The sequence below is a fragment of the Dendrobates tinctorius genome, unplaced genomic scaffold (assembly GCF_039654945.1).
Source record: "Dendrobates tinctorius isolate UK_male_01 unplaced genomic scaffold, ASM3965494v1 ptg000126l, whole genome shotgun sequence".
In the NCBI taxonomy this organism is placed as follows: Eukaryota; Metazoa; Chordata; class Amphibia; order Anura; family Dendrobatidae; genus Dendrobates; species Dendrobates tinctorius.
The window spans coordinates 19,484,053-19,504,317 of NW_027361794.1; the positions used below are offsets into that span (position 1 = coordinate 19,484,053).

Below are 20,265 nucleotides of genomic sequence, written 5' to 3' on the forward strand. Positions count from 1 at the left end.
AGGACGACTGATCCGGGTACATGAAAGAATGAATGGGGCCATGTATCATGAGATTTTGAGTGCAAACCTCCTTCCATCAGCAAGGGCATTGAAGATGAAACGTGGCTGGGTCTTTCAACATGACAATGATCCAAAGCACACCGCCAGGGCAACGAAGGAGTGGCTTCGTAAGAAGCATTTCAAGGTCCTGGAGTGGCCTAGCCAGTCTCCAGATCTCAAACCTATAGAAAACCTTTGGAGGGAGTTGAAAGTCCGTGTTGCCAAGCGAAAAGCCAAAAACATCACTGCTCTAGAGGAGATCTGCATAGAGGAATGGGCCAACATACCAACAACAGTGTGTGGCAACCTTGTGAAGACTTACAGAAAACGTTTGACCTCTGTCATTGCCAACAAAGGATATATCACAAAGTATTGAGATGAAATTTTGTTTCTGACCAAATACTTATTTTCCACGATAATATGCAAATAAAATGAAAAAAAACAGACAATGTGATTTTCTGGATTTTTATTTCTCAGTTTGTCTCCCATAGTTGAGGTCTACCTATGATGTAAATTACAGATGCCTCTCATCTTTTTAAGTGGTGGAACTTGCACTATTGCTGACTGACTAAATACTTTTTTGCCCCACTGTATATATATATATATATATATACTGCTCAAAAAAATAAAGGGAACACTTAAACAACAGAATATAACTCCAAGTAAATCAAACTTCTGTGAAATCAAACTGTCCACTTAGGAAGCAACACTGATTGACAATCAATTTCACATGCTGTTGTGCAAATGGAATAGACAACAAATTGAAATTATTGGCAATTATCAAGACACCCTCAATAAACGAATGGTTCTGCAGGTGGGGACCACAGACCACATCTCAGTACCAATGCTTTCTGGCTGATGTTTTGGTCACTTTTGAATGTTGGTTGTGTTTTCACACTTGTGGTAGCATGAGATGGACTCTATAACCCACACAAGTGGCTCAGGTAGTGCAGCTCTTCCAGGATGGCACATCAATGTGAGCGTGGCAAGATGGTTTGCTGTGTCTGTCAACGTAGTGTCCAGAGGCTGGAGGCGCTACCAGGAGACAGGCCAGTACACCAAGACACGTGGAGGGGGCCGTAGGAGGGCAACAACCCTGTAGCAGGACCGCTATCTCAGCCTTTGTGCAAGGAGGAACAAGAGGAGCAGAGCCAGAGCCCGGCAAAATGACCTCCAGCAGGCCACAAATGTGCATGTGTCTGCACAAACGGTTAGAAACCGACTCCATGAGGATGGTCTGATTGCTTGACGTCCACAGATGGGGGTTGTGCTCACAGCCCAACACTGTGCAGGACGCTTGGCATTTGCCACAGAACACCAGGATTGGCAAATTTGCCACATGTGACAGACGTGACAGACTCTGGAGATGCCGTGGAGAGTGATCTGCTGCCTGCAACATCCTTCAGCATGAGCGGTTTGGCAGTGGGTCAAGTAATGGTGTGGGTTGGCATTTCTTTGGAGGGCCGCACAGCCCTCCATGTGCTCGCCAGAGATAGCCTGATTGCCATTAGGTGCCGAGATGAGATCCTCAGACCACTTGTGAGACCATATGCTGGTGCGGTTGGCCCCGGGTTCCTTCTTAATGTACGACAATGCCAGACCTCATGTGGCTGGAGTGTGTCAGCAGTTACTGCAAGATGAAGGCTGTGAAGCTGTGGACTGGCCCGCCCGTTCCCCAGACCTGAATCTGATTGAGCACATCTGGGACATCATGTCTCGCTCCATCCACCAATGTCACATTGCACCACAGACGGTCCAGGAGTTGGCCGATGCTTTAGTCCATGTCTGGGAGGAGATCCCTCAGGACACCATCCGCTGCCTCATCAGGAGCATGCCCAGGCGTTGTAAGGAGGTCATACAGGCACATGGAGACTACACACACTACTGAGCATCATTTCCTTGTCTTGGGGCATTTCCACTAAAGTTGTATTAGTCTGTAATTTGATTTTCCACTTTGATTTTGAGTATCATTCTAAATTGAGACCTCCATGAGATATTTGTTTTGATTTACAGTGATCATTTTTATGTTTTATTGTTCTCAATGCATTCCACTATGTAATGTATAAAGATTTGCAACTTAAATATTTCAGTGATATCTAGGATGTGGTATTTTAGTGTTCCCTTTATTTTTTTGAGCAGTGTATAATGGAAAGAATAAAAGCAAGCAATTCAGCAGACACATACTGTAAAATCACTGCAGGAGATGACAGGATAGAAGAGATGGATTACATACAGTAAACACAGAATAGGTAGATATATAGATATCTGTGACAAATACAATTAGTTCAGTGTGTGTGCAGCTTACTGTACATGTATTTCATTATTAAAAGATTATTTGTCTGGAAAAAAGGGGGTAATACCCATGGAGCTCCCCAGTCTTAATATTACTTCACAACTGTATACTTAGCCTTTACTGGCTATTAATATGGAGGTCCCTAAAAAAAAAAAAAAAAATGTAGGGTTCCCCCAGAGGCATTTTTCGGTTTTGCGTTTTCATTTTTCGCTCCCCTTCTTCCCAGAGCCATAACTTTTTTTTATTTTTCCGTCAATATGGCCATGTGAGGGCTTTTTTTTTGCGGGACAAGTTGTACTTTTGAGCGACATCATTGGTTTTACCATGTCATGTACTAGAAAACGGGAAAAATATTCCAAGTGTGGTGAAATTGCAAAAAAAAGTGCAATCCCACAGTTGTTTTTTATTTGGATAGTCATCAAACAAGTCTAGGTTCTTTTTTATCCAAGTAGTGAAAAAAAAAATTCCAAACTTTGTTAAAAAAATAAATTAAAATATTGCGCCATTTTCCGATACCCGTAGTGTCTCCATTTTTCATGTTCTCGGGTTGGGTGAGGGCTTACTTTTTGCGTGCCGAGATGATGTTTTTAATGATACCATAATGGTGCAGATCTTGTGATCAACCGTTATTGCATTTTAATGCAATGTCACAGCGACCAAAAAACATAATTCTGGAGTTTTCACTTTTTCTTGCTACGCCATTTAGCATTCAGGTTAATCCTTTTTTTTAATTGATCGGGCGATTTTGAACGCAGCGATACCAAATATGTGTATGTTTGATTTTTTTTATTTTGAATGGGGCGGAAGGGGGGTGATTTGAACTTTTATATTTTTTTTTTTATATTTTTAAAAACATTTTCTTTTTTACTTTTGGCATGCTTCATTAGCCTCCATGGGAGACGATGATCAGTTTGCCTCTATGGAGCTGAATTACTGACTTGCTAGAAACGCCGACCACTGGGTGCCGCCCACAACAAGGCGGCACGGACAATCATAGAGGTCTCCAGGAGACCTCGGGTTATCATGCCAACACACCGGTGACCCGCGAACACGTGACTTGATTGCCGGTAGCGCTTTTTAAAGGGAATCTGTCACCCTTTTTAGCCCCTATTGGCTGCCGGCATAGACATCAGGGGCTTATCTACAGCATTCTGTAATGCTGTAGATAAGCCCCCAATGTAACCTGAAAGAGAAGAAAAACACGTTATATTATACTCACCGGGGTGGGCGGTCCGGTCCGATGGGAGTCACCGTCTCGCCCGGCGCCTCCCTTCTTCATACGATGACGTCCTCTTCTCCCGTCCTGTAATGGCTGCGGCGCAGGCGCATTGCTCTGCCCTGTTGAGGGCAGTGCAGAATTCTGCAGTGCGCAGGCGCCAGACCTCTCCCGACGCCTGCGCACTGCAGGACTCTGCTCTGCCCTCAACAGGGCAGAGCAGTGCGTCTGCGCCGGAGTCATTACAGGACGGGAGAAGAGGACGTCATCGTTTGAAGAAGGGAGGCGCCGGACGGGACCGCCCACCTCGGTGAGTATAATATAACGTGTTTTTCTTCTCTTTTAGGTTACATCGGGGGCTTATCTGCTGTAGATATGCCCCCGATGTCTATGCCGGCAGCTAATAGGGGCTAAAAAGGGTGACAGATTCCCTTTAAATGCCGTCAGCGTTTGACAGCGGCTTTAACTAGATAATAGCCGCGGCTGGATCGCAAATCCATCCGCAGCTATTCAAAACAGCTGACTTGTCCCGGGAAAGATGTGGGTTCACCGCCAGAGCCCACATCAAAGGCAGGGGGTCCGACATCGGTGTAAATGTACACCCGACGTCGGTAAGAGGTTAATAATCAGCAAAGGCTCAAAAACTACGTGGGAGCCCACGTCATTTTTCAGAAAAATAATCTTTTATTAATTAAATACATGTACAGTTAGCTGCACACACTCTGTACTAACTGTATTTGTCACAGACATCTGTATATCTACTATTCTATTTGTATTTACTGTATGTAATCCTTCTCTTCTATCCAGTCGGCTCCTGCAGTGATTTTACAGTACGTCTGCTGAATTGCCGGCTTTTCTTCAATCTGTGTAATATAAATACATATACATATATATATATTACTCATATGTGTGTGTGTCACTGACATCTATATATCTATGTATTCTATGTGTATATATCTATTCTAACCTGTCACGCTGTGATTTTAATGTATGCGGCACATGAATTGCCATCTTTTCCAAGGATACCGATGCGTAAAAATCGGACAGCACTCCCAAGGTCCGAGTGCTGTGTGATTTTTAATCCCCTCACACTCATAGACTTGCATTGGCGAGTCTCAGCGCTAATCACAGCATGCTGCGATTTTACACGCGCGCCAAATAGGGCTAAGAAAATAAACAGTGATGTGAGCTGCCCCATAGATCAACACTGGGCCGAGTGCTATGCAATGTTTTCTCTGTTAAATGAGTTTCTTGAAGAAATATTAGACATTCATGGAGAACTTTTTATAATACTGTAAAGCTGAGGTGTCAAATCTCCGGCATTTGGAACAGATAACTGAGACTTTTTTTTTTTTTGAAAGACTACCAGGGAGTTGCAGACTCATAGGTGAGGTAGAGAAATAACATAGTAACATAGTTATTAAGGTTGAAGGGAGACTTTAAGTCCATCTAGTTCAACCCATATCCTATCCTAACTTGCCCTAACATGTTGATCCAGCGGAAGGCAAAAAAACCCATGTGGCAAACAGTAAGCTTCACATTGGGGAAAAAAATTCCTTCCCGACTCCACATACGGCAATCAGACTAGCTCCCTGGATCAACGCAACACTAAGGAAACTAGTGTATTACATACCCTGTAATATTATACTTTTCAAGAAAGGCATCTAGTCCCCTCTTAAATTTTAGTAGGGAATCACTCATTACAACATCATATGGCAGAGAGTTCCATAGTCTCACTGCTCGTACAGTAAAGAATCCGCGTCTGTTATTAGCGTCTGTTATTATGCTTAAACCTTCTTTCCTCCAGACGTAGAGGATGCCCCCTTGTCCTCGTCACAGGTCTAAGAGTAAAAAGATCATTAGAAAGGTCTTGGTATTGTCCCCGCATATATTTATACATTGTAATAAGATCACCCCTAAGCCTTCGATTCTCCAAACTAAATAACCCCAAGTGTAATAACCTGTCTTGGTATTGCAGACCCCCTAGTTCCCTAATAACCTTGGTCGCTCTTCTCTGCACCCGCTCCAGTTCAGCTATGTCTTTCTTATACACCGGAGACCAGAACTGTACACAATATTCTAAGTGTGGTCGCACTAGTGACTTATATAGAGGTAAAATTATGTTCTCCTCATGAGCATCTATGCCTCTTTTAATGCATCCTATTATTTTATTTGCCTTTGCAGCAGCTGCATGACACTGGCCGCTAAATGTGAGTTTGTCGTCCACCCATACACCCAGGTCTTTTTCAGTGACTGTTTTGCCCAGTGTTTTACAATTAAGCACATAATTATACATCTTGTTCGTTCTACCCAAGTGCATGACCTTACATTTATCCCCATTAAAGCTCATTTGCCATTTATCAGCCCAAGCTTCTAGTTTACATAAATCCTCCTGTAATATAAAATTGTCCTCCTCTGTATTGATTACCCTGCAGAGTTTAGTGTCATCTGCAAATATTGAAATTCTACTCTCTATGCCCCCTACAAGGTCATTAATAAATATGTTAAAAAGAAGCGGGCCCAAAACTGACCCCTGTGGTACCCCACTGCTAACCGTGACCCAGCCCGAGTGTGCTCCATTAATAACCACCCTTTGTTTCCTATCCCTGAGCCAGCTCTTAACCCACCTACACATATTTTCCCCTATCCCCATTGTTCTCATTTTATGTATCAACCTTTTGTGTGGCACCGTATCAAAAGCTTTTGAAAAGTCCATGTACACCACGTCCACTGCATTCCCTTGATCCAGTCCTGAACTTACCTCTTCATAGAAGCTTATCAGATTAGTCTGACAGGAAAGGTCCCTTGTAAACCCATGTTGATATTGGGTGATAAGTAGAGTTGAGCGATACCGTCCGATACTTGAAAGTATCGGATCGGAATGGATCGGCCGATCTTAAAAAAAAAGTATCGGTATCGCCGATTCCGATACCGGAAGTCCCATTCAAGTCTATGGGACTTCCGGTATCGGAATAAGAAAAACCCTGTTTTTGCCTTGTACAGCCTCTCTGGGGTCTGTACGGGCCTTTCGGGGGGCTGTGCCGGCCTGCCAGGGGGTCTGTGCAGGCTCCGGTGGTCTGTGCCGGCCTGCCGGGGGGCTGTGCCGGCCTGCCGGTGGTCTCTGCAGGCTCCGGTGGGCTGTGCCGGCCTGCCGGGGGGCTGTGCTGGCCTGCCGGTGGTCTGTGCAGGCTCCGGTGGGCTGTGCCGGCCTGCCGGGGGGCTGTGCCGGCCTGCCGGTGGTCTGTGCAGGCTTCGGGGGTCTGTGCAGGCATCGTCCGATGGGACTACAAGTCCCATCGGGCGATGCCTGCTACCATGACAGTGATTGACACATTAGCCAATGATGGGACAGTAGTAGTCCCATCATCCGGCTAATGTGTTGAATGTAAAAAAAAAAAAAAAAAAAAAAAAATTACATGCTACATACATGCTACATACATACAATATGCATACTACATACGTGCTACATTCATACTACATACTACATACATGCTACATTCATACTACATATATACTACATGCAACATACATACTACATATATACTACATGCATGCAACATGCATACTACATATATACTACATGCTACATACATACTACATATATGCTTCATACATACTACATACACTCACTGGCCACTTTATTAGGTACACCTGTCCAACTGTGTGTTAAGACTTAATTTCTAATCAGCCAATCACATGGCGGCAACTCAGTGCATTTAGGCATGTAGACATGGTCAAGACAATCTCCTGCAGTTCAAACCGAGCATCAGTATGGGGAAGAAAGGTGATTTGAGTGCCTTTGAACGTGGCATGATTGTTGGTGCCAGAAGGGCTGGTCTGAGTATTTCAGAAACTGCTGATCTACTGGGATTTTCACGCACAACCATCTCTAGGGTTTACAGAGAATGGTCCGAAAAAGAAAAAAAATCCAGTGAGCGGCAGTTCTGTGGCCGGAAATGCCTTGTTGATGCCAGAGGTCAGAGGAGAATGGGCAGACTGGTTCGAGCTGATAGAAAGGCAACAGTGACTCAAATTGCCACCCGTTACAACCAAGGTAGGCAGAAGAGCATCTCTGAACGCACAGTGCGTCGAACTTTGAGGCAGATGGGCTACAGCAGCAGAAGACCACACTGGGTACCACTCCTCTCAGCTAAGAACAGGCATCTGATGGCTACTTTCAGCAGGATAATGCGCCATGTCATAAAGCTCGAATCATCTCAGATTGGTTTCTTGAACATGACAATGAGTTCACTGTACTCAAATGGCCTCCTCAGTCACCAGATCTCAATCCAATAGAGCATCTTTGGGATGTGGTGGAACGGGAGATTCGCATCAGGGATGTGCAGCCGACAAATCTGCGCCAACTGTGTGATGCCATCATGTCAATATGGTCCAAAATCTCTGAGGAATGCTTCCAGCACCTTGTTGAATCTCTGCCACGAAGAATTGAGGCAGTTCTGAAGGCAAAAGGGGGTCCAACCCGTTACTAGCATGGTGTACCTAATAAAGTGGCCAGTGAGTGTATATACTACATGCATGCTACATACATACTGCATGCTACATACATACTACATGCTACATACATACTACATATATGCTACATACATACTACATATATACTACATGCATGCTACATACATACTGCATGCTACATACATACTACATGCTACATACATACCACATATATACTACATACATACTACATGCATGCTACATGCTACATACATACCACATACATACTACATACATACTACATACATACTACATGCATGCTACATGCATGCTACATGCTACATACATAACACATATATACTACATGCATGCTACATACATGCTACATACATACCACATACATACTACATACATACTACATACATACTACATGCATGCTACATACATACTACATGCTACATACATACTACATATATACTACATGCATGCTACATACATACTACATACATACTACATGCATGCTACATACATACTACATGCTACATACATACCACATACATACTACATATATACTACATGCATGCTACATACATACTGCATGCTACATGCATGCTACATACATACTACATACATACTACATGCTACATACATACCACATATATACTACATACATACTACATACAATACATTCATACAATACATACATAGACATACAGTACATATAACATAGAGTAACATACTTACCAATACTTGTCACATTGTTCCCCGAAGCCATTGTCTTTTACGGAATAAATATTAACATAACAAACCACAAAAATACTCACCCACGATCCGAAGCAGTCCACGAGTGTGTCCCACGACGATCTTGGGTAGAGAACTGCAGCATCAGCTGATGCTGCCGTTCTCTACGGGCTGCAGGAATCCAATGACGGAAGGTAGGTATCCTTCTGCACTGTATTCCTCCGCCACTTAAAAAAAAAAAGTCCCTAGTCTCACTTTATGCCATTGCTGTGTGGGAATTTCCCAATACAGTCTTAATATTACTTCACAACTGTATACTTGGCCTTTACTGGCTATTAATATGGAGGTCCCTAAAAAAAAATAAAAAAATGTAGGGTTCCCCCAGAGGCATTTTTCGGTTTTGCGTTTTCATTTTTCGCTCCCCTTCTTCCCAGAGCCATAACTTTTTTTTATTTTTCCGTCAATATGGCCATGTGAGGGCTTGTTTTTTGCGGGACAAGTTGTACTTTTGAGCGACATCATTGGTTTTACCATGTCATGTACTAGAAAACGGGAAAAATATTCCAAGTGTGGTGAAATTGCAAAAAAAAGTGCAATCCCACAGTTATTTTTTAATTGGATAGTCATCAAACAAGTCTAGGTTCTTTTTTATCCAAGTAGTGAAAAAAAAAATTCCAAACTTTGTTAAAAAAATAAATTAAAATATTGCGCCATTTTCCGATACCCATAGTGTCTCCATTTTTCATGTTCTCGGGTTGGGTGAGGGCTTACTTTTTGCGTGCCGAGATGATGTTTTTAATGATACCATAATGGTGCAGATCTTGTGATCAACCGTTATTGCATTTTAATGCAATGTCACAGCGACCAAAAAACATAATTCTGGAGTTTTCACTTTTTCTTGCTACGCCATTTAGCATTCAGGTTAATCCTTTTTTTTAATTGATTGGGCGATTTTGAACGCAGCGATACCAAATATGTGTATGTTTGATTTTTTTTATTTTGAATGGGGCGGAAGGGGGGTGATTTGAACTTTTATATTTTTTTTTTAATATTTTTAAAAACATTTTCTTTTTTACTTTTGGCATGCTTCATTAGCCTCCATGGGAGACGATGATCAGTTTGCCTCTATGGAGCTGAATTACTGACTTGCTAGAAACGCCGACCACTGGGTGCCGCCCACAACAAGGCGGCACGGACAATCATAGAGGTCTCCAGGAGACCTCGGGTTATCATGCCAACACACCGGTGACCCGCGAACACGTGACTTGATTGCCGGTAGTGCTTTTTAAAGGGAATCTGTCACCCTTTTTAGCCCCTATTGGCTGCCGGCATAGACATCAGGGGCTTATCTACAGCATTCTGTAATGCTGTAGATAAGCCCCCGATGTAACCTGAAAGAGAAGAAAAACACGTTATATTATACTCACCGGGGTGGGCGGTCCGGTCCGATGGGAGTCACCGTCTCGCCCGGCGCCTCCCTTCTTCATACGATGATGTCCTCTTCTCCCGTCCTGTAATGGCTGCGGCGCAGGCGCATTGCTCTGCCCTGTTGAGGGCAGTGCAGAATTCTGCAGTGCGCAGGCGCCAGACCTCTCCCGACGCCTGCGCACTGCAGGACTCTGCTCTGCCCTCAACAGGGCAGAGCAGTGCGTCTGCGCCGGAGTCATTACAGGACGGGAGAAGAGGACGTCATCGTTTGAAGAAGGGAGGCGCCGGACGGGACCGCCCACCTCGGTGAGTATAATATAACGTGTTTTTCTTCTCTTTTAGGTTACATCGGGGGCTTATCTGCTGTAGATATGCCCCCGATGTCTATGCCGGCAGCTAATAGGGGCTAAAAAGGGTGACAGATTCCCTTTAAATGCCGTCAGCGTTTGACAGCGGCTTTAACTAGATAATAGCCGCGGCTGGATCGCAAATCCATCCGCAGCTATTCAAAACAGCTGACTTGTCCCGGGAAAGATGTGGGTTCACCGCCAGAGCCCACATCAAAGGCAGGGGGTCCGACATCGGTGTAAATGTACACCCGACGTCGGTAAGAGGTTAATAATCAGCAAAGGCTCAAAAACTACGTGGGAGCCCACGTCATTTTTCAGAAAAATAATCTTTTATTAATTAAATACATGTACAGTTAGCTGCACACACTCTGTACTAACTGTATTTGTCACAGACATCTGTATATCTACTATTCTATTTGTATTTACTGTATGTAATCCTTCTCTTCTATCCAGTCGGCTCCTGCAGTGATTTTACAGTACGTCTGCTGAATTGCCGGCTTTTCTTCAATCTGTGTAATATAAATACATATACATATATATATTACTCATATGTGTGTGTGTCACTGACATCTATATATCTATGTATTCTATGTGTATATATCTATTCTAACCTGTCACGCTCTGATTTTAATGTATGCGGCACATGAATTGCCATCTTTTCCAAGGACACCGATGCGTAAAAATCGGACAGCACTCCCAAGGTCCGAGTGCTGTGTGATTTTTAATCCCCTCACACTCATAGACTTGCATTGGCGAGTCTCAGCGCTAATCACAGCATGCTGCGATTTTACACGCGCGCCAAATAGGGCTAAGAAAATAAACAGTGATGTGAGCTGCCCCATAGATCAACACTGGGCCGAGTGCTATGCAATGTTTTCTCTGTTAAATGAGTTTCTTGAAGAAATATTAGACATTCATGGAGAACTTTTTATAATACTGTAAAGCTGAGGTGTCAAATCTCCGGCATTTGGAACAGATAACTGAGACTTTTTTTTTTTTGAAAGACTACCAGGGAGTTGCAGACTCATAGGTGAGGTAGAGAAATAACATAGTAACATAGTTATTAAGGTTGAAGGGAGACTTTAAGTCCATCTAGTTCAACCCATATCCTATCCTAACTTACCCTAACATGTTGATCCAGCGGAAGGCAAAAAAACCCATGTGGCAAACAGTAAGCTTCACATTGGGGAAAAACATTCCTTCCCGACTCCACATACGGCAATCAGACTAGCTCCCTGGATCAACGCAATATTAAGGAAATTAGTGTATATACCCTGTGATATTATACTTTTCAAGAAAGGCATCCAGTCCCTTCTTAAATTTTAGTAGGGAATCACTCATTACAGCATCATATGGCAGAGAGTTCCATAGTCTCACTGCTCTTACAGTAAAGAATCCGCGTCTGTGAGTATGCTTAAACCTTCTTTCCTCCAGACGTAGAGGATGCCCCCTTGTCCTCGTCACAGGTCTAAGAGTAAAAAGATCATTAGAAAGGTCTTGGTATTGTCCCCGCATATATTTATACATTGTAATAAGATCACCCCTAAGCCTTCGATTCTCCAAACTAAATAACCCCAAGTGTAATAACCTGTCTTGGTATTGCAGACCCCCTAGTTCCCTAATAACCTTGGTCGCTCTTCTCTGCACCCGCTCCAGTTCAGCTATGTCTTTCTTATACACCGGAGACCAGAACTGTACACAATATTCTAAGTGTGGTCGCACTAGTGACTTATATAGAGGTAAAATTATGTTCTCCTCATGAGCATCTATGCCTCTTTTAATGCATCCTATTATTTTATTTGCCTTTGCAGCAGCTGCATGACACTGGCCGCTAAATGTGAGTTTGTCGTCCACCCATACACCCAGGTCTTTTTCAGTGACTGTTTTGCCCAGTGTTTTACAATTAAGCACATAATTATACATCTTGTTCGTTCTACCCAAGTGCATGACCTTACATTTATCCCCATTAAAGCTCATTTGCCATTTATCAGCCCAAGCTTCTAGTTTACATAAATCCTCCTGTAATATAAAATTGTCCTCCTCTGTATTGATTACCCTGCAGAGTTTAGTGTCATCTGCAAATATTGAAATTCTACTCTCTATGCCCCCTACAAGGTCATTAATAAATATGTTAAAAAGAAGCGGGCCCAAAACTGACCCCTGTGGTACCCCACTGCTAACCGTGACCCAGCCCGAGTGTGCTCCATTAATAACCACCCTTTGTTTCCTATCCCTGAGCCAGCTCTTAACCCACCTACACATATTTTCCCCTATCCCCATTGTTCTCATTTTATGTATCAACCTTTTGTGTGGCACCGTATCAAAAGCTTTTGAAAAGTCCATGTACACCACGTCCACTGCATTCCCTTGATCCAGTCCTGAACTTACCTCTTCATAGAAGCTTATCAGATTAGTCTGACAGGAAAGGTCCCTTGTAAACCCATGTTGATATTGGGTCATAAGTAGAGTTGAGCGATACCGTCCGATACTTGAAAGTATCGGATCGGAATGGATCGTCCGATCTTAAAAAAAAGTATCGGTATCGCCGATTCCGATACCGGAAGTCCCATTCAAGTCTATGGGACTTCCGGTATCGGAATAAGAAAAACCCTGTTTTTGCCTTGTACAGCCTCTCTGGGGTCTGTACGGGCCTTTCAGGGGGCTGTGCCGGCCTGCCAGGGGGTCTGTGCAGGCTCCGGTGGTCTGTGCCGGCCTGCCGGGGGGCTGTGCCGGCCTGCCGGTGGTCTGTGCAGGCTCCGGTGGGCTGTGCCGGCCTGCCGGGGGGCTGTGCCGGCCTGCCGGTGGTCTGTGCAGGCTCCGGTGGGCTGTGCCGGCCTGCCGGGGGGCTGTGCCGGCCTGCCGGTGGTCTGTGCAGGCTTCGGGGGTCTGTGCAGGCATCGTCCGATGGGACTACAAGTCCCATCGGGCGATGCCTGCTACCATGACAGTGATTGACACATTAGCCAATGATGGGACAGTAGTAGTCCCATCATCCGGCTAATGTGTTGAATGTAAAAAAAAAAAAAAAAAATTACATGCTACATACATGCTACATGCATACAATATGCATACTACATACATGCTACATTCATACTACATACTACATACATGCTACATTCATACTACATATATACTACATGCAACATACATACTACATATATACTACATGCATGCAACATGCATACTACATATATACTACATGCTACATACATACTACATATATGCTACATACATACTACATATATACTACATGCATGCTACATACATACTGCATGCTACATACATACTACATGCTACATACATACTACATATATGCTACATACATACTACATATATACTACATGCATGCTACATACATACTGCATGCTACATACATACTACATGCTACATACATACCACATATATACTACATACATACTACATGCATGCTACATGCTACATACATACCACATACATACTACATACATACTACATACATACTACATGCATGCTACATGCATGCTACATGCTACATACATAACACATATATACTACATGCATGCTACATACATACTACATGCTACATACATACCACATACATACTACATACATACTACATACATACTACATGCATGCTACATACATACTACATGCTACATACATACTACATATATACTACATGCATGCTACATACATACTACATACATACTACATGCATGCTACATACATACTACATGCTACATACATACCACATACATACTACATATATACTACATGCATGCTACATACATACTGCATGCTACATGCATGCTACATACATACTACATACATACTACATGCTACATACATACCACATATATACTACATACATACTACATACAATACATTCATACAATACATACATAGACATACAGTACATATAACATAGAGTAACATACTTACCAATACTTGTCACATTGTTCCCCGAAGCCATTGTCTTTTACGGAATAAATATTAACATAACAAACCACAAAACTACTCACCCACGATCCGAAGCAGTCCACGAGTGTGTCCCACGACGATCTTGGGTAGAGAACTGCAGCATCAGCTGATGCTGCCGTTCTCTACGGGCTGCAGGAATCCAATGACGGAAGGTAGGTATCCTTCCGCACTGTATTCCTCCGCCACTTAAAAAAAAAAAAGTCCCTAGTCTCACTTTATGCCATTGCTGTGTGGGAATTTGATGATGCTACAGTTCTCTACCCAAGATCGTCGTGGGACACACTCGTGGACTGCTTCGGATCGTGGGTGAGTATTTTTGTGGTTTGTTATGTTAATATTTATTCCGTAAAAGACAATGGCTTCGGGGAACAATGTGACAAGTATTGGTAAGTATGTTACTCTATGTTATATGTACTGTATGTCTATGTATGTATTGTATGAATGTATTGTATGTAGTATGTATGCAGTATATATGTGGTATGTATGTAGCATGTAGTATGTATGTAGTATGTATGTAGCATGCATGTAGCATGCAGTATGTATGTAGCATGCATGTAGTATATATGTAGTATGTATGTAGCATGTAGTATGTATGTAGTATGTATGTGGTATGTATGTAGCATGTAGTATGTATGTAGCATGCATGTAGTATGTATGTAGAATGTATGTAGTATATATGTAGTATGTATGTAGCATGTAGTATGTATGTAGCATGCATGTAGTATATATGTAGTATGTATGTAGCATGTAGTATGTATGTAGCATGCATGTAGTATGTATGTATGTAGTATGTATGTAGTATGTATGTGGTATGTATGTAGCATGTAGTATGTATGTAGCATGCATGTAGTATGTATGTAGTATGTATGTGGTATGTATGTAGCATGCATGTAGTATGTATGTAGTATATATGTGGTATGTATGTAGTATGTATGTAGTATGTATGTAGCATGCAGTATGTATGTAGCATGTATGTAGTATGTATGTAGTATGTATGTAGTATATATGTAGTATGTATGTAGCATGTAGTATGTATGTAGCGTGCATGTAGTATATATGTAGTATGTATGTAGCATGTAGTATGTATGTAGCATGCATGTAGTATGTATGTAGTATGTATGTAGTATATATGTAGTATGTATGTAGCATGTAGTATGTATGTAGTATGTATGTAGCATGTAGTATGTATGTAGCATGCATGTAGTATGTATGTAGTATGTATGTAGTATATATGTAGTATGTATGTAGCATGTAGTATGTATGTAGCATGCATGTAGTATATATGTAGTATGTATGTAGCATGTAGTATGTATGTAGCATGCATGTAGTATGTATGTAGTATGTATGTAGTATATATGTAGTATGTATGTAGCATGTAGTATGTATGTAGCATGCATGTAGTATATATGTGTTATGTATGTAGCATGCATGTAGTATGTATGTAGTATGTATGTAGTATGTATGTAGCATGCATGTAGTATGTATGTAGTATATATGTGGTATGTATGTAGTATGTATGTAGTATGTATGTAGCATGCATGTAGTATGTATGTAGTATATATGTGGTATGTATGTAGTATGTATGTAGTATGTATGTAGCATGCAGTATGTATGTAGCATGCATGTAGTATATATGTAGTATGTATGTAGCATGTAGTATGTATGTAGCATGCATGTAGTATGTATGTAGTATGTATGTAGTATTTTTTTTTTTTTTTATTTAACACATTAGCCGGATGATGGGACTACTACTGTCCCATCATTGGCTAATGTGTCAATCACTGTCATGGTAGCAGGCATCGCCAGATGGGACTTATAGTCCCATCGGACGATGCTTGCACAGACCCCCGGACATCAGCACAGCCCCCCGGCAGGCCGGCACAGCCCCCCGGCAGGCCGGTACAGACCCCCACAGGGTGCACAGACCACCGGCAGGCCGGCACAGCCCCCCGGCAGGCCGGTACAGACCCCCACAGGGTGCACAGACCACCGGCAGGCTGGCACAGCCCCCCGGCAGGCTGGTACAGACCCCGGGCAGTCCACACAGCCCCCCGGCAGGCCGGCAGAGACCCCCGGAAGGCCCGAAATGACGGCGCATCATGATGCGCACACACCGCGCATCATGATGACGTCATTTCGGCTGTCAATCAACTTTGAACTTCCGATTCCGATGCCGACTTCCGATATTGAAAAAATATCGGAAGTCGGTATCGGAATTCCGATACAGCAAGTATCGGCCGATACCCGATACTTGCGGTATCGGAATGCTCAACACTAGTCATAAGGTTATTCTTCTCCAGATACTCCAGTATAGTATCTCTTAGAAAACCCTCCAGGATTTTACCCACAGTTGAGGTTAAACTTACTGGCCTATAATTTCCAAGTTCAGTTTTTGTCCCCTTTTTGAATATTGGCACCACATTTGCTATACGCCAGTCCTGTGGTACAGACCCTGTTATTATGGAATCCTTAAAGATTAAAAATAATGGTCTATCTATGACTGTGCTTAATTCCTGCAGTACTCTGGGGTGTATCCCATCCGGGCCCGGGGATTTGTCAATTTTAGTGATTTTTAGACGCCGCCGTACTTCCTGCTGGGTTAAGCAGGTGACATTTAACGAACAATTTTTATCCCTGATCATGTTATCCGTCATGGGATTTTCTTGTGTAAATACTGTTGAAAAATAGTCATTTAGCATATTGGCTTTTTCCTCATACGGTATATATTGTGCACAGGTCCTATTCAGGATGCTAATAAACGTCTCCCATTTTCTTTGTGTATTTTTATGTCTCAGGATATCGTCCCAGTTAATTGCACCAAGATCATCTCTCATCCGTTGGAAATTTGCCTTCCTGAAGTTTAGTGTCCTTGTAACCCCTCTACTACACATCTTATTAAAGGATACATGAAAACTTATTAATTTGTGATCACTATTACCCAAGTGACCCTCAACCCTTACATTTGATCTGCGGTCTGGCCTGTTGGTTAATATTAGGTCTAGCAGTGCCCCCCCTCTTGTTGGGTCCTGAACCAGTTGTGAAAGGTAATTGTCTCTCATCGTTGTCAGAAACCTATTACCTTTGCTGGAACTGCAGGTTTCGGTTCCCCAATGTATTTCAGGGTAGTTGAAGTCCCCCATAATAATGACTTCTCCTTGAGTCGCTGCTTCATCTATTTGCTTTATGAGGATATTCTCTGTTGCTTCCATTATTTTTGGAGACTTATAACAAACCCCTATCAGTAATTTATTATTTTTCCCCCTCCCCTTATCTCTACCCACAGGGACTCTACATTTTCATTAGATTCATATATATTATCACGCAGGATGGGTTTTAAGGATGATTTTACATATAAACACACGCCTCCCCCTCGTTTATTTGTACGGTCATTTCTGAACAGACTATAGCCCTGTAAATTAACAGCCCAGTCATGGCTCTCGTCCAGCCATGTCTCAGATATCCCCACCATGTCATGATTATGCTCCAACAACATTAACTCCAATTCCTCTATTTTGTTGGCGAGACTTCTGGCATTAGTATACATGCACTTTATGTATCTCTCTGTACCTCTATTCTTTCTTCATTCTTTCTTACCACAAATCATACAAAATGAGAAACTGTAGAAAAAATTAAAAAACCATGTTACATCCCCAACAACGTTTGTGCGATGGGAAAACTCCAATGTGAAACCGGACTTGATCTCATTTATGATGAACCATTGGAGCTACTACTGCTGACCAGACGAATAGGGAAAGTATTACTGCCCCCCATTTCAAGAGAGATTGTGCAGTAAATTAAATTATTTAGGATTGAAAACATAATGGAATTTATGATGTGGAGTGAATCCATGAAACCAGGGCTCGAGCCATGCCAACACATCTCCTGCAGGCGGGAATGAATGTATATTACAGCCATCAGCCACGCACAGCTTAGAGATATATCATGGCACAGGTGTAATGGTTTTATGTAGTTTATCGCAATCCTGTTTGAAGTTTGTTGGTTTTAAAAGAAATTGAAAAGTCAGGATAAAGGGAAACTCTGTTGTTATTGTACAGAAAATCACACTTGGCCTCACTGCACATTCAATGTTGTCGATCATAAAAGCAAAGTTTGGTCAGAAAGACTGGACCTGGTCTTGTAGGGACCATATGAGGACATTCAGCAGCACAGAAGGGAGAGAAGGAAGATTCATCCAATAAGATATCAGGGATCTAGGAAGACAACAGCATCATTACCTTCCACTTTCTCTTACAGACCCATCATAATATTTTTCTTCAAGTGATTTTCTAACTTAGCACATTCTACATACGCTGTCATTTGGCTTTGAAATTTACAGATCTGGGCAGGTAACGGTCAACGTCTTCTAATCACAGAGGGTAGGTGGATCCTCCAGGTGGTAAGTTCTGTAGAAAAGGGCTTTCAATAACTAAAGTCATTTGAACAGTTCTTGGTGAAGAAAAATCTTGTGGTCTAGAGGCAAAATGGTGATCACAAGATTGTGGTATGACCAGACTACACCACCGATAAAGCAGCCACAGCCGGTGACTGAGAAGAATCTGTGATTTCTTTGTATTTAGTGGTTACTACTCACCTGGGTAGTCATATGTAGGAATCTCCTCTTTACACCGCTCATCACCCCTCATGTATGTCTCTGTAGTATTAATATGGGTCAGATCTTCACCCTGAAACAAATATTGTAAAAGTCACAGACAGATGGAGAAGTCACAGCTATGTTCAGCTCTAATCCTGCCATCTCCACCGTTCTCATTACATGAGTATAAAACATATAATACTGGTGGGTAAAAAGACTGAGCACAAGACCTTGACAGCCATCTACACATCATAGGGGAGATCTCATGACACCTTCTCTCCATCTACCTGATGACTCTGAGGAACATTGGGATCTTCTTGTTTACAGTCCTGTGGAAGAGGAGGACGGGGACATCTCTCTGGTGTTGTCCTGATACTGGATAGATCTAGAGGAAACACATACAGGGACTGACTTCATTCTTTACATATAGATAATTATAGGCCGAGTGTATTTAGTCCTGTCTATTACCTGGAGATGTGAGGGGCTGGGGAACCTCCATCATGACGTACTTGTACAGATCTCTGTGTCCTTCTAAATACTCCCACTCCTCCATGGAGAAATAGACAGTGACATCCTGACACCCTATAGGAGCCTGACACATACAATGATACCGTTATCCCCCAGATCCCTTCATAGTGTTACTGTGTAATGTCCCAGCATTCCCACCTGTCCAGTCAGCAGCTCAATCATCGTGTAGGTGAGTTCTAGGATCTTCTGGTCATTGATGTCCTCATGTATCAGGGGGTGAGGTGGAGGCCCCGTGATTGGGCTCAGGGGTCTTCCGCATCCCTCAGACACAGGGTCCTGACAGCGCTCACTAGAGGTCTTCTTCACTACTGTGTAATCCTGGTTATGGAGAGACACATTAATAAATCTCACTACAGACATTTCCAGAGTCCTCACCTCTCCAGTTCTGTCCATCTGTTATTCCCATAGATAAGAATGATGTAATGTGACGTCATCAGAATCTCTCACCTCTCCAGTAAGGCGGAAGAGGATCTCTAGGGTGAGGTGTAATATCCTCTCCACCATCTTGTCTCTGTCTATATTCGTCCTTGATGGGTAAATCAGGAAAATTCTCTTATGTAGAAGATCTTCACTGAGAGGATCCGATATTGTAGAGACCTGAATGAGAAGATGAGCCGATGTCACATCATAAAAATCCTGTGTAATAATACAATTACTGGAGATAATA

The 20,265-nt window shown here is 42.6% G+C and overlaps 1 protein-coding gene across 1 annotated transcript in view; it reads right to left on the minus strand.

The window, feature by feature from the left end:
- The window catches only part of LOC141047065 (uncharacterized), a 570,550-nt gene that overhangs the window by 201,170 nt on the left and 349,115 nt on the right, over positions 1-20,265 (minus strand). The window contains 5 exon segments of the mRNA XM_073541995.1: positions 19,071-19,161; positions 19,358-19,455; positions 19,539-19,662; positions 19,737-19,916; positions 20,046-20,199. Of these exon segments, the coding sequence (XP_073398096.1) occupies positions 19,071-19,161; positions 19,358-19,455; positions 19,539-19,662; positions 19,737-19,916; positions 20,046-20,199 (647 nt within the window).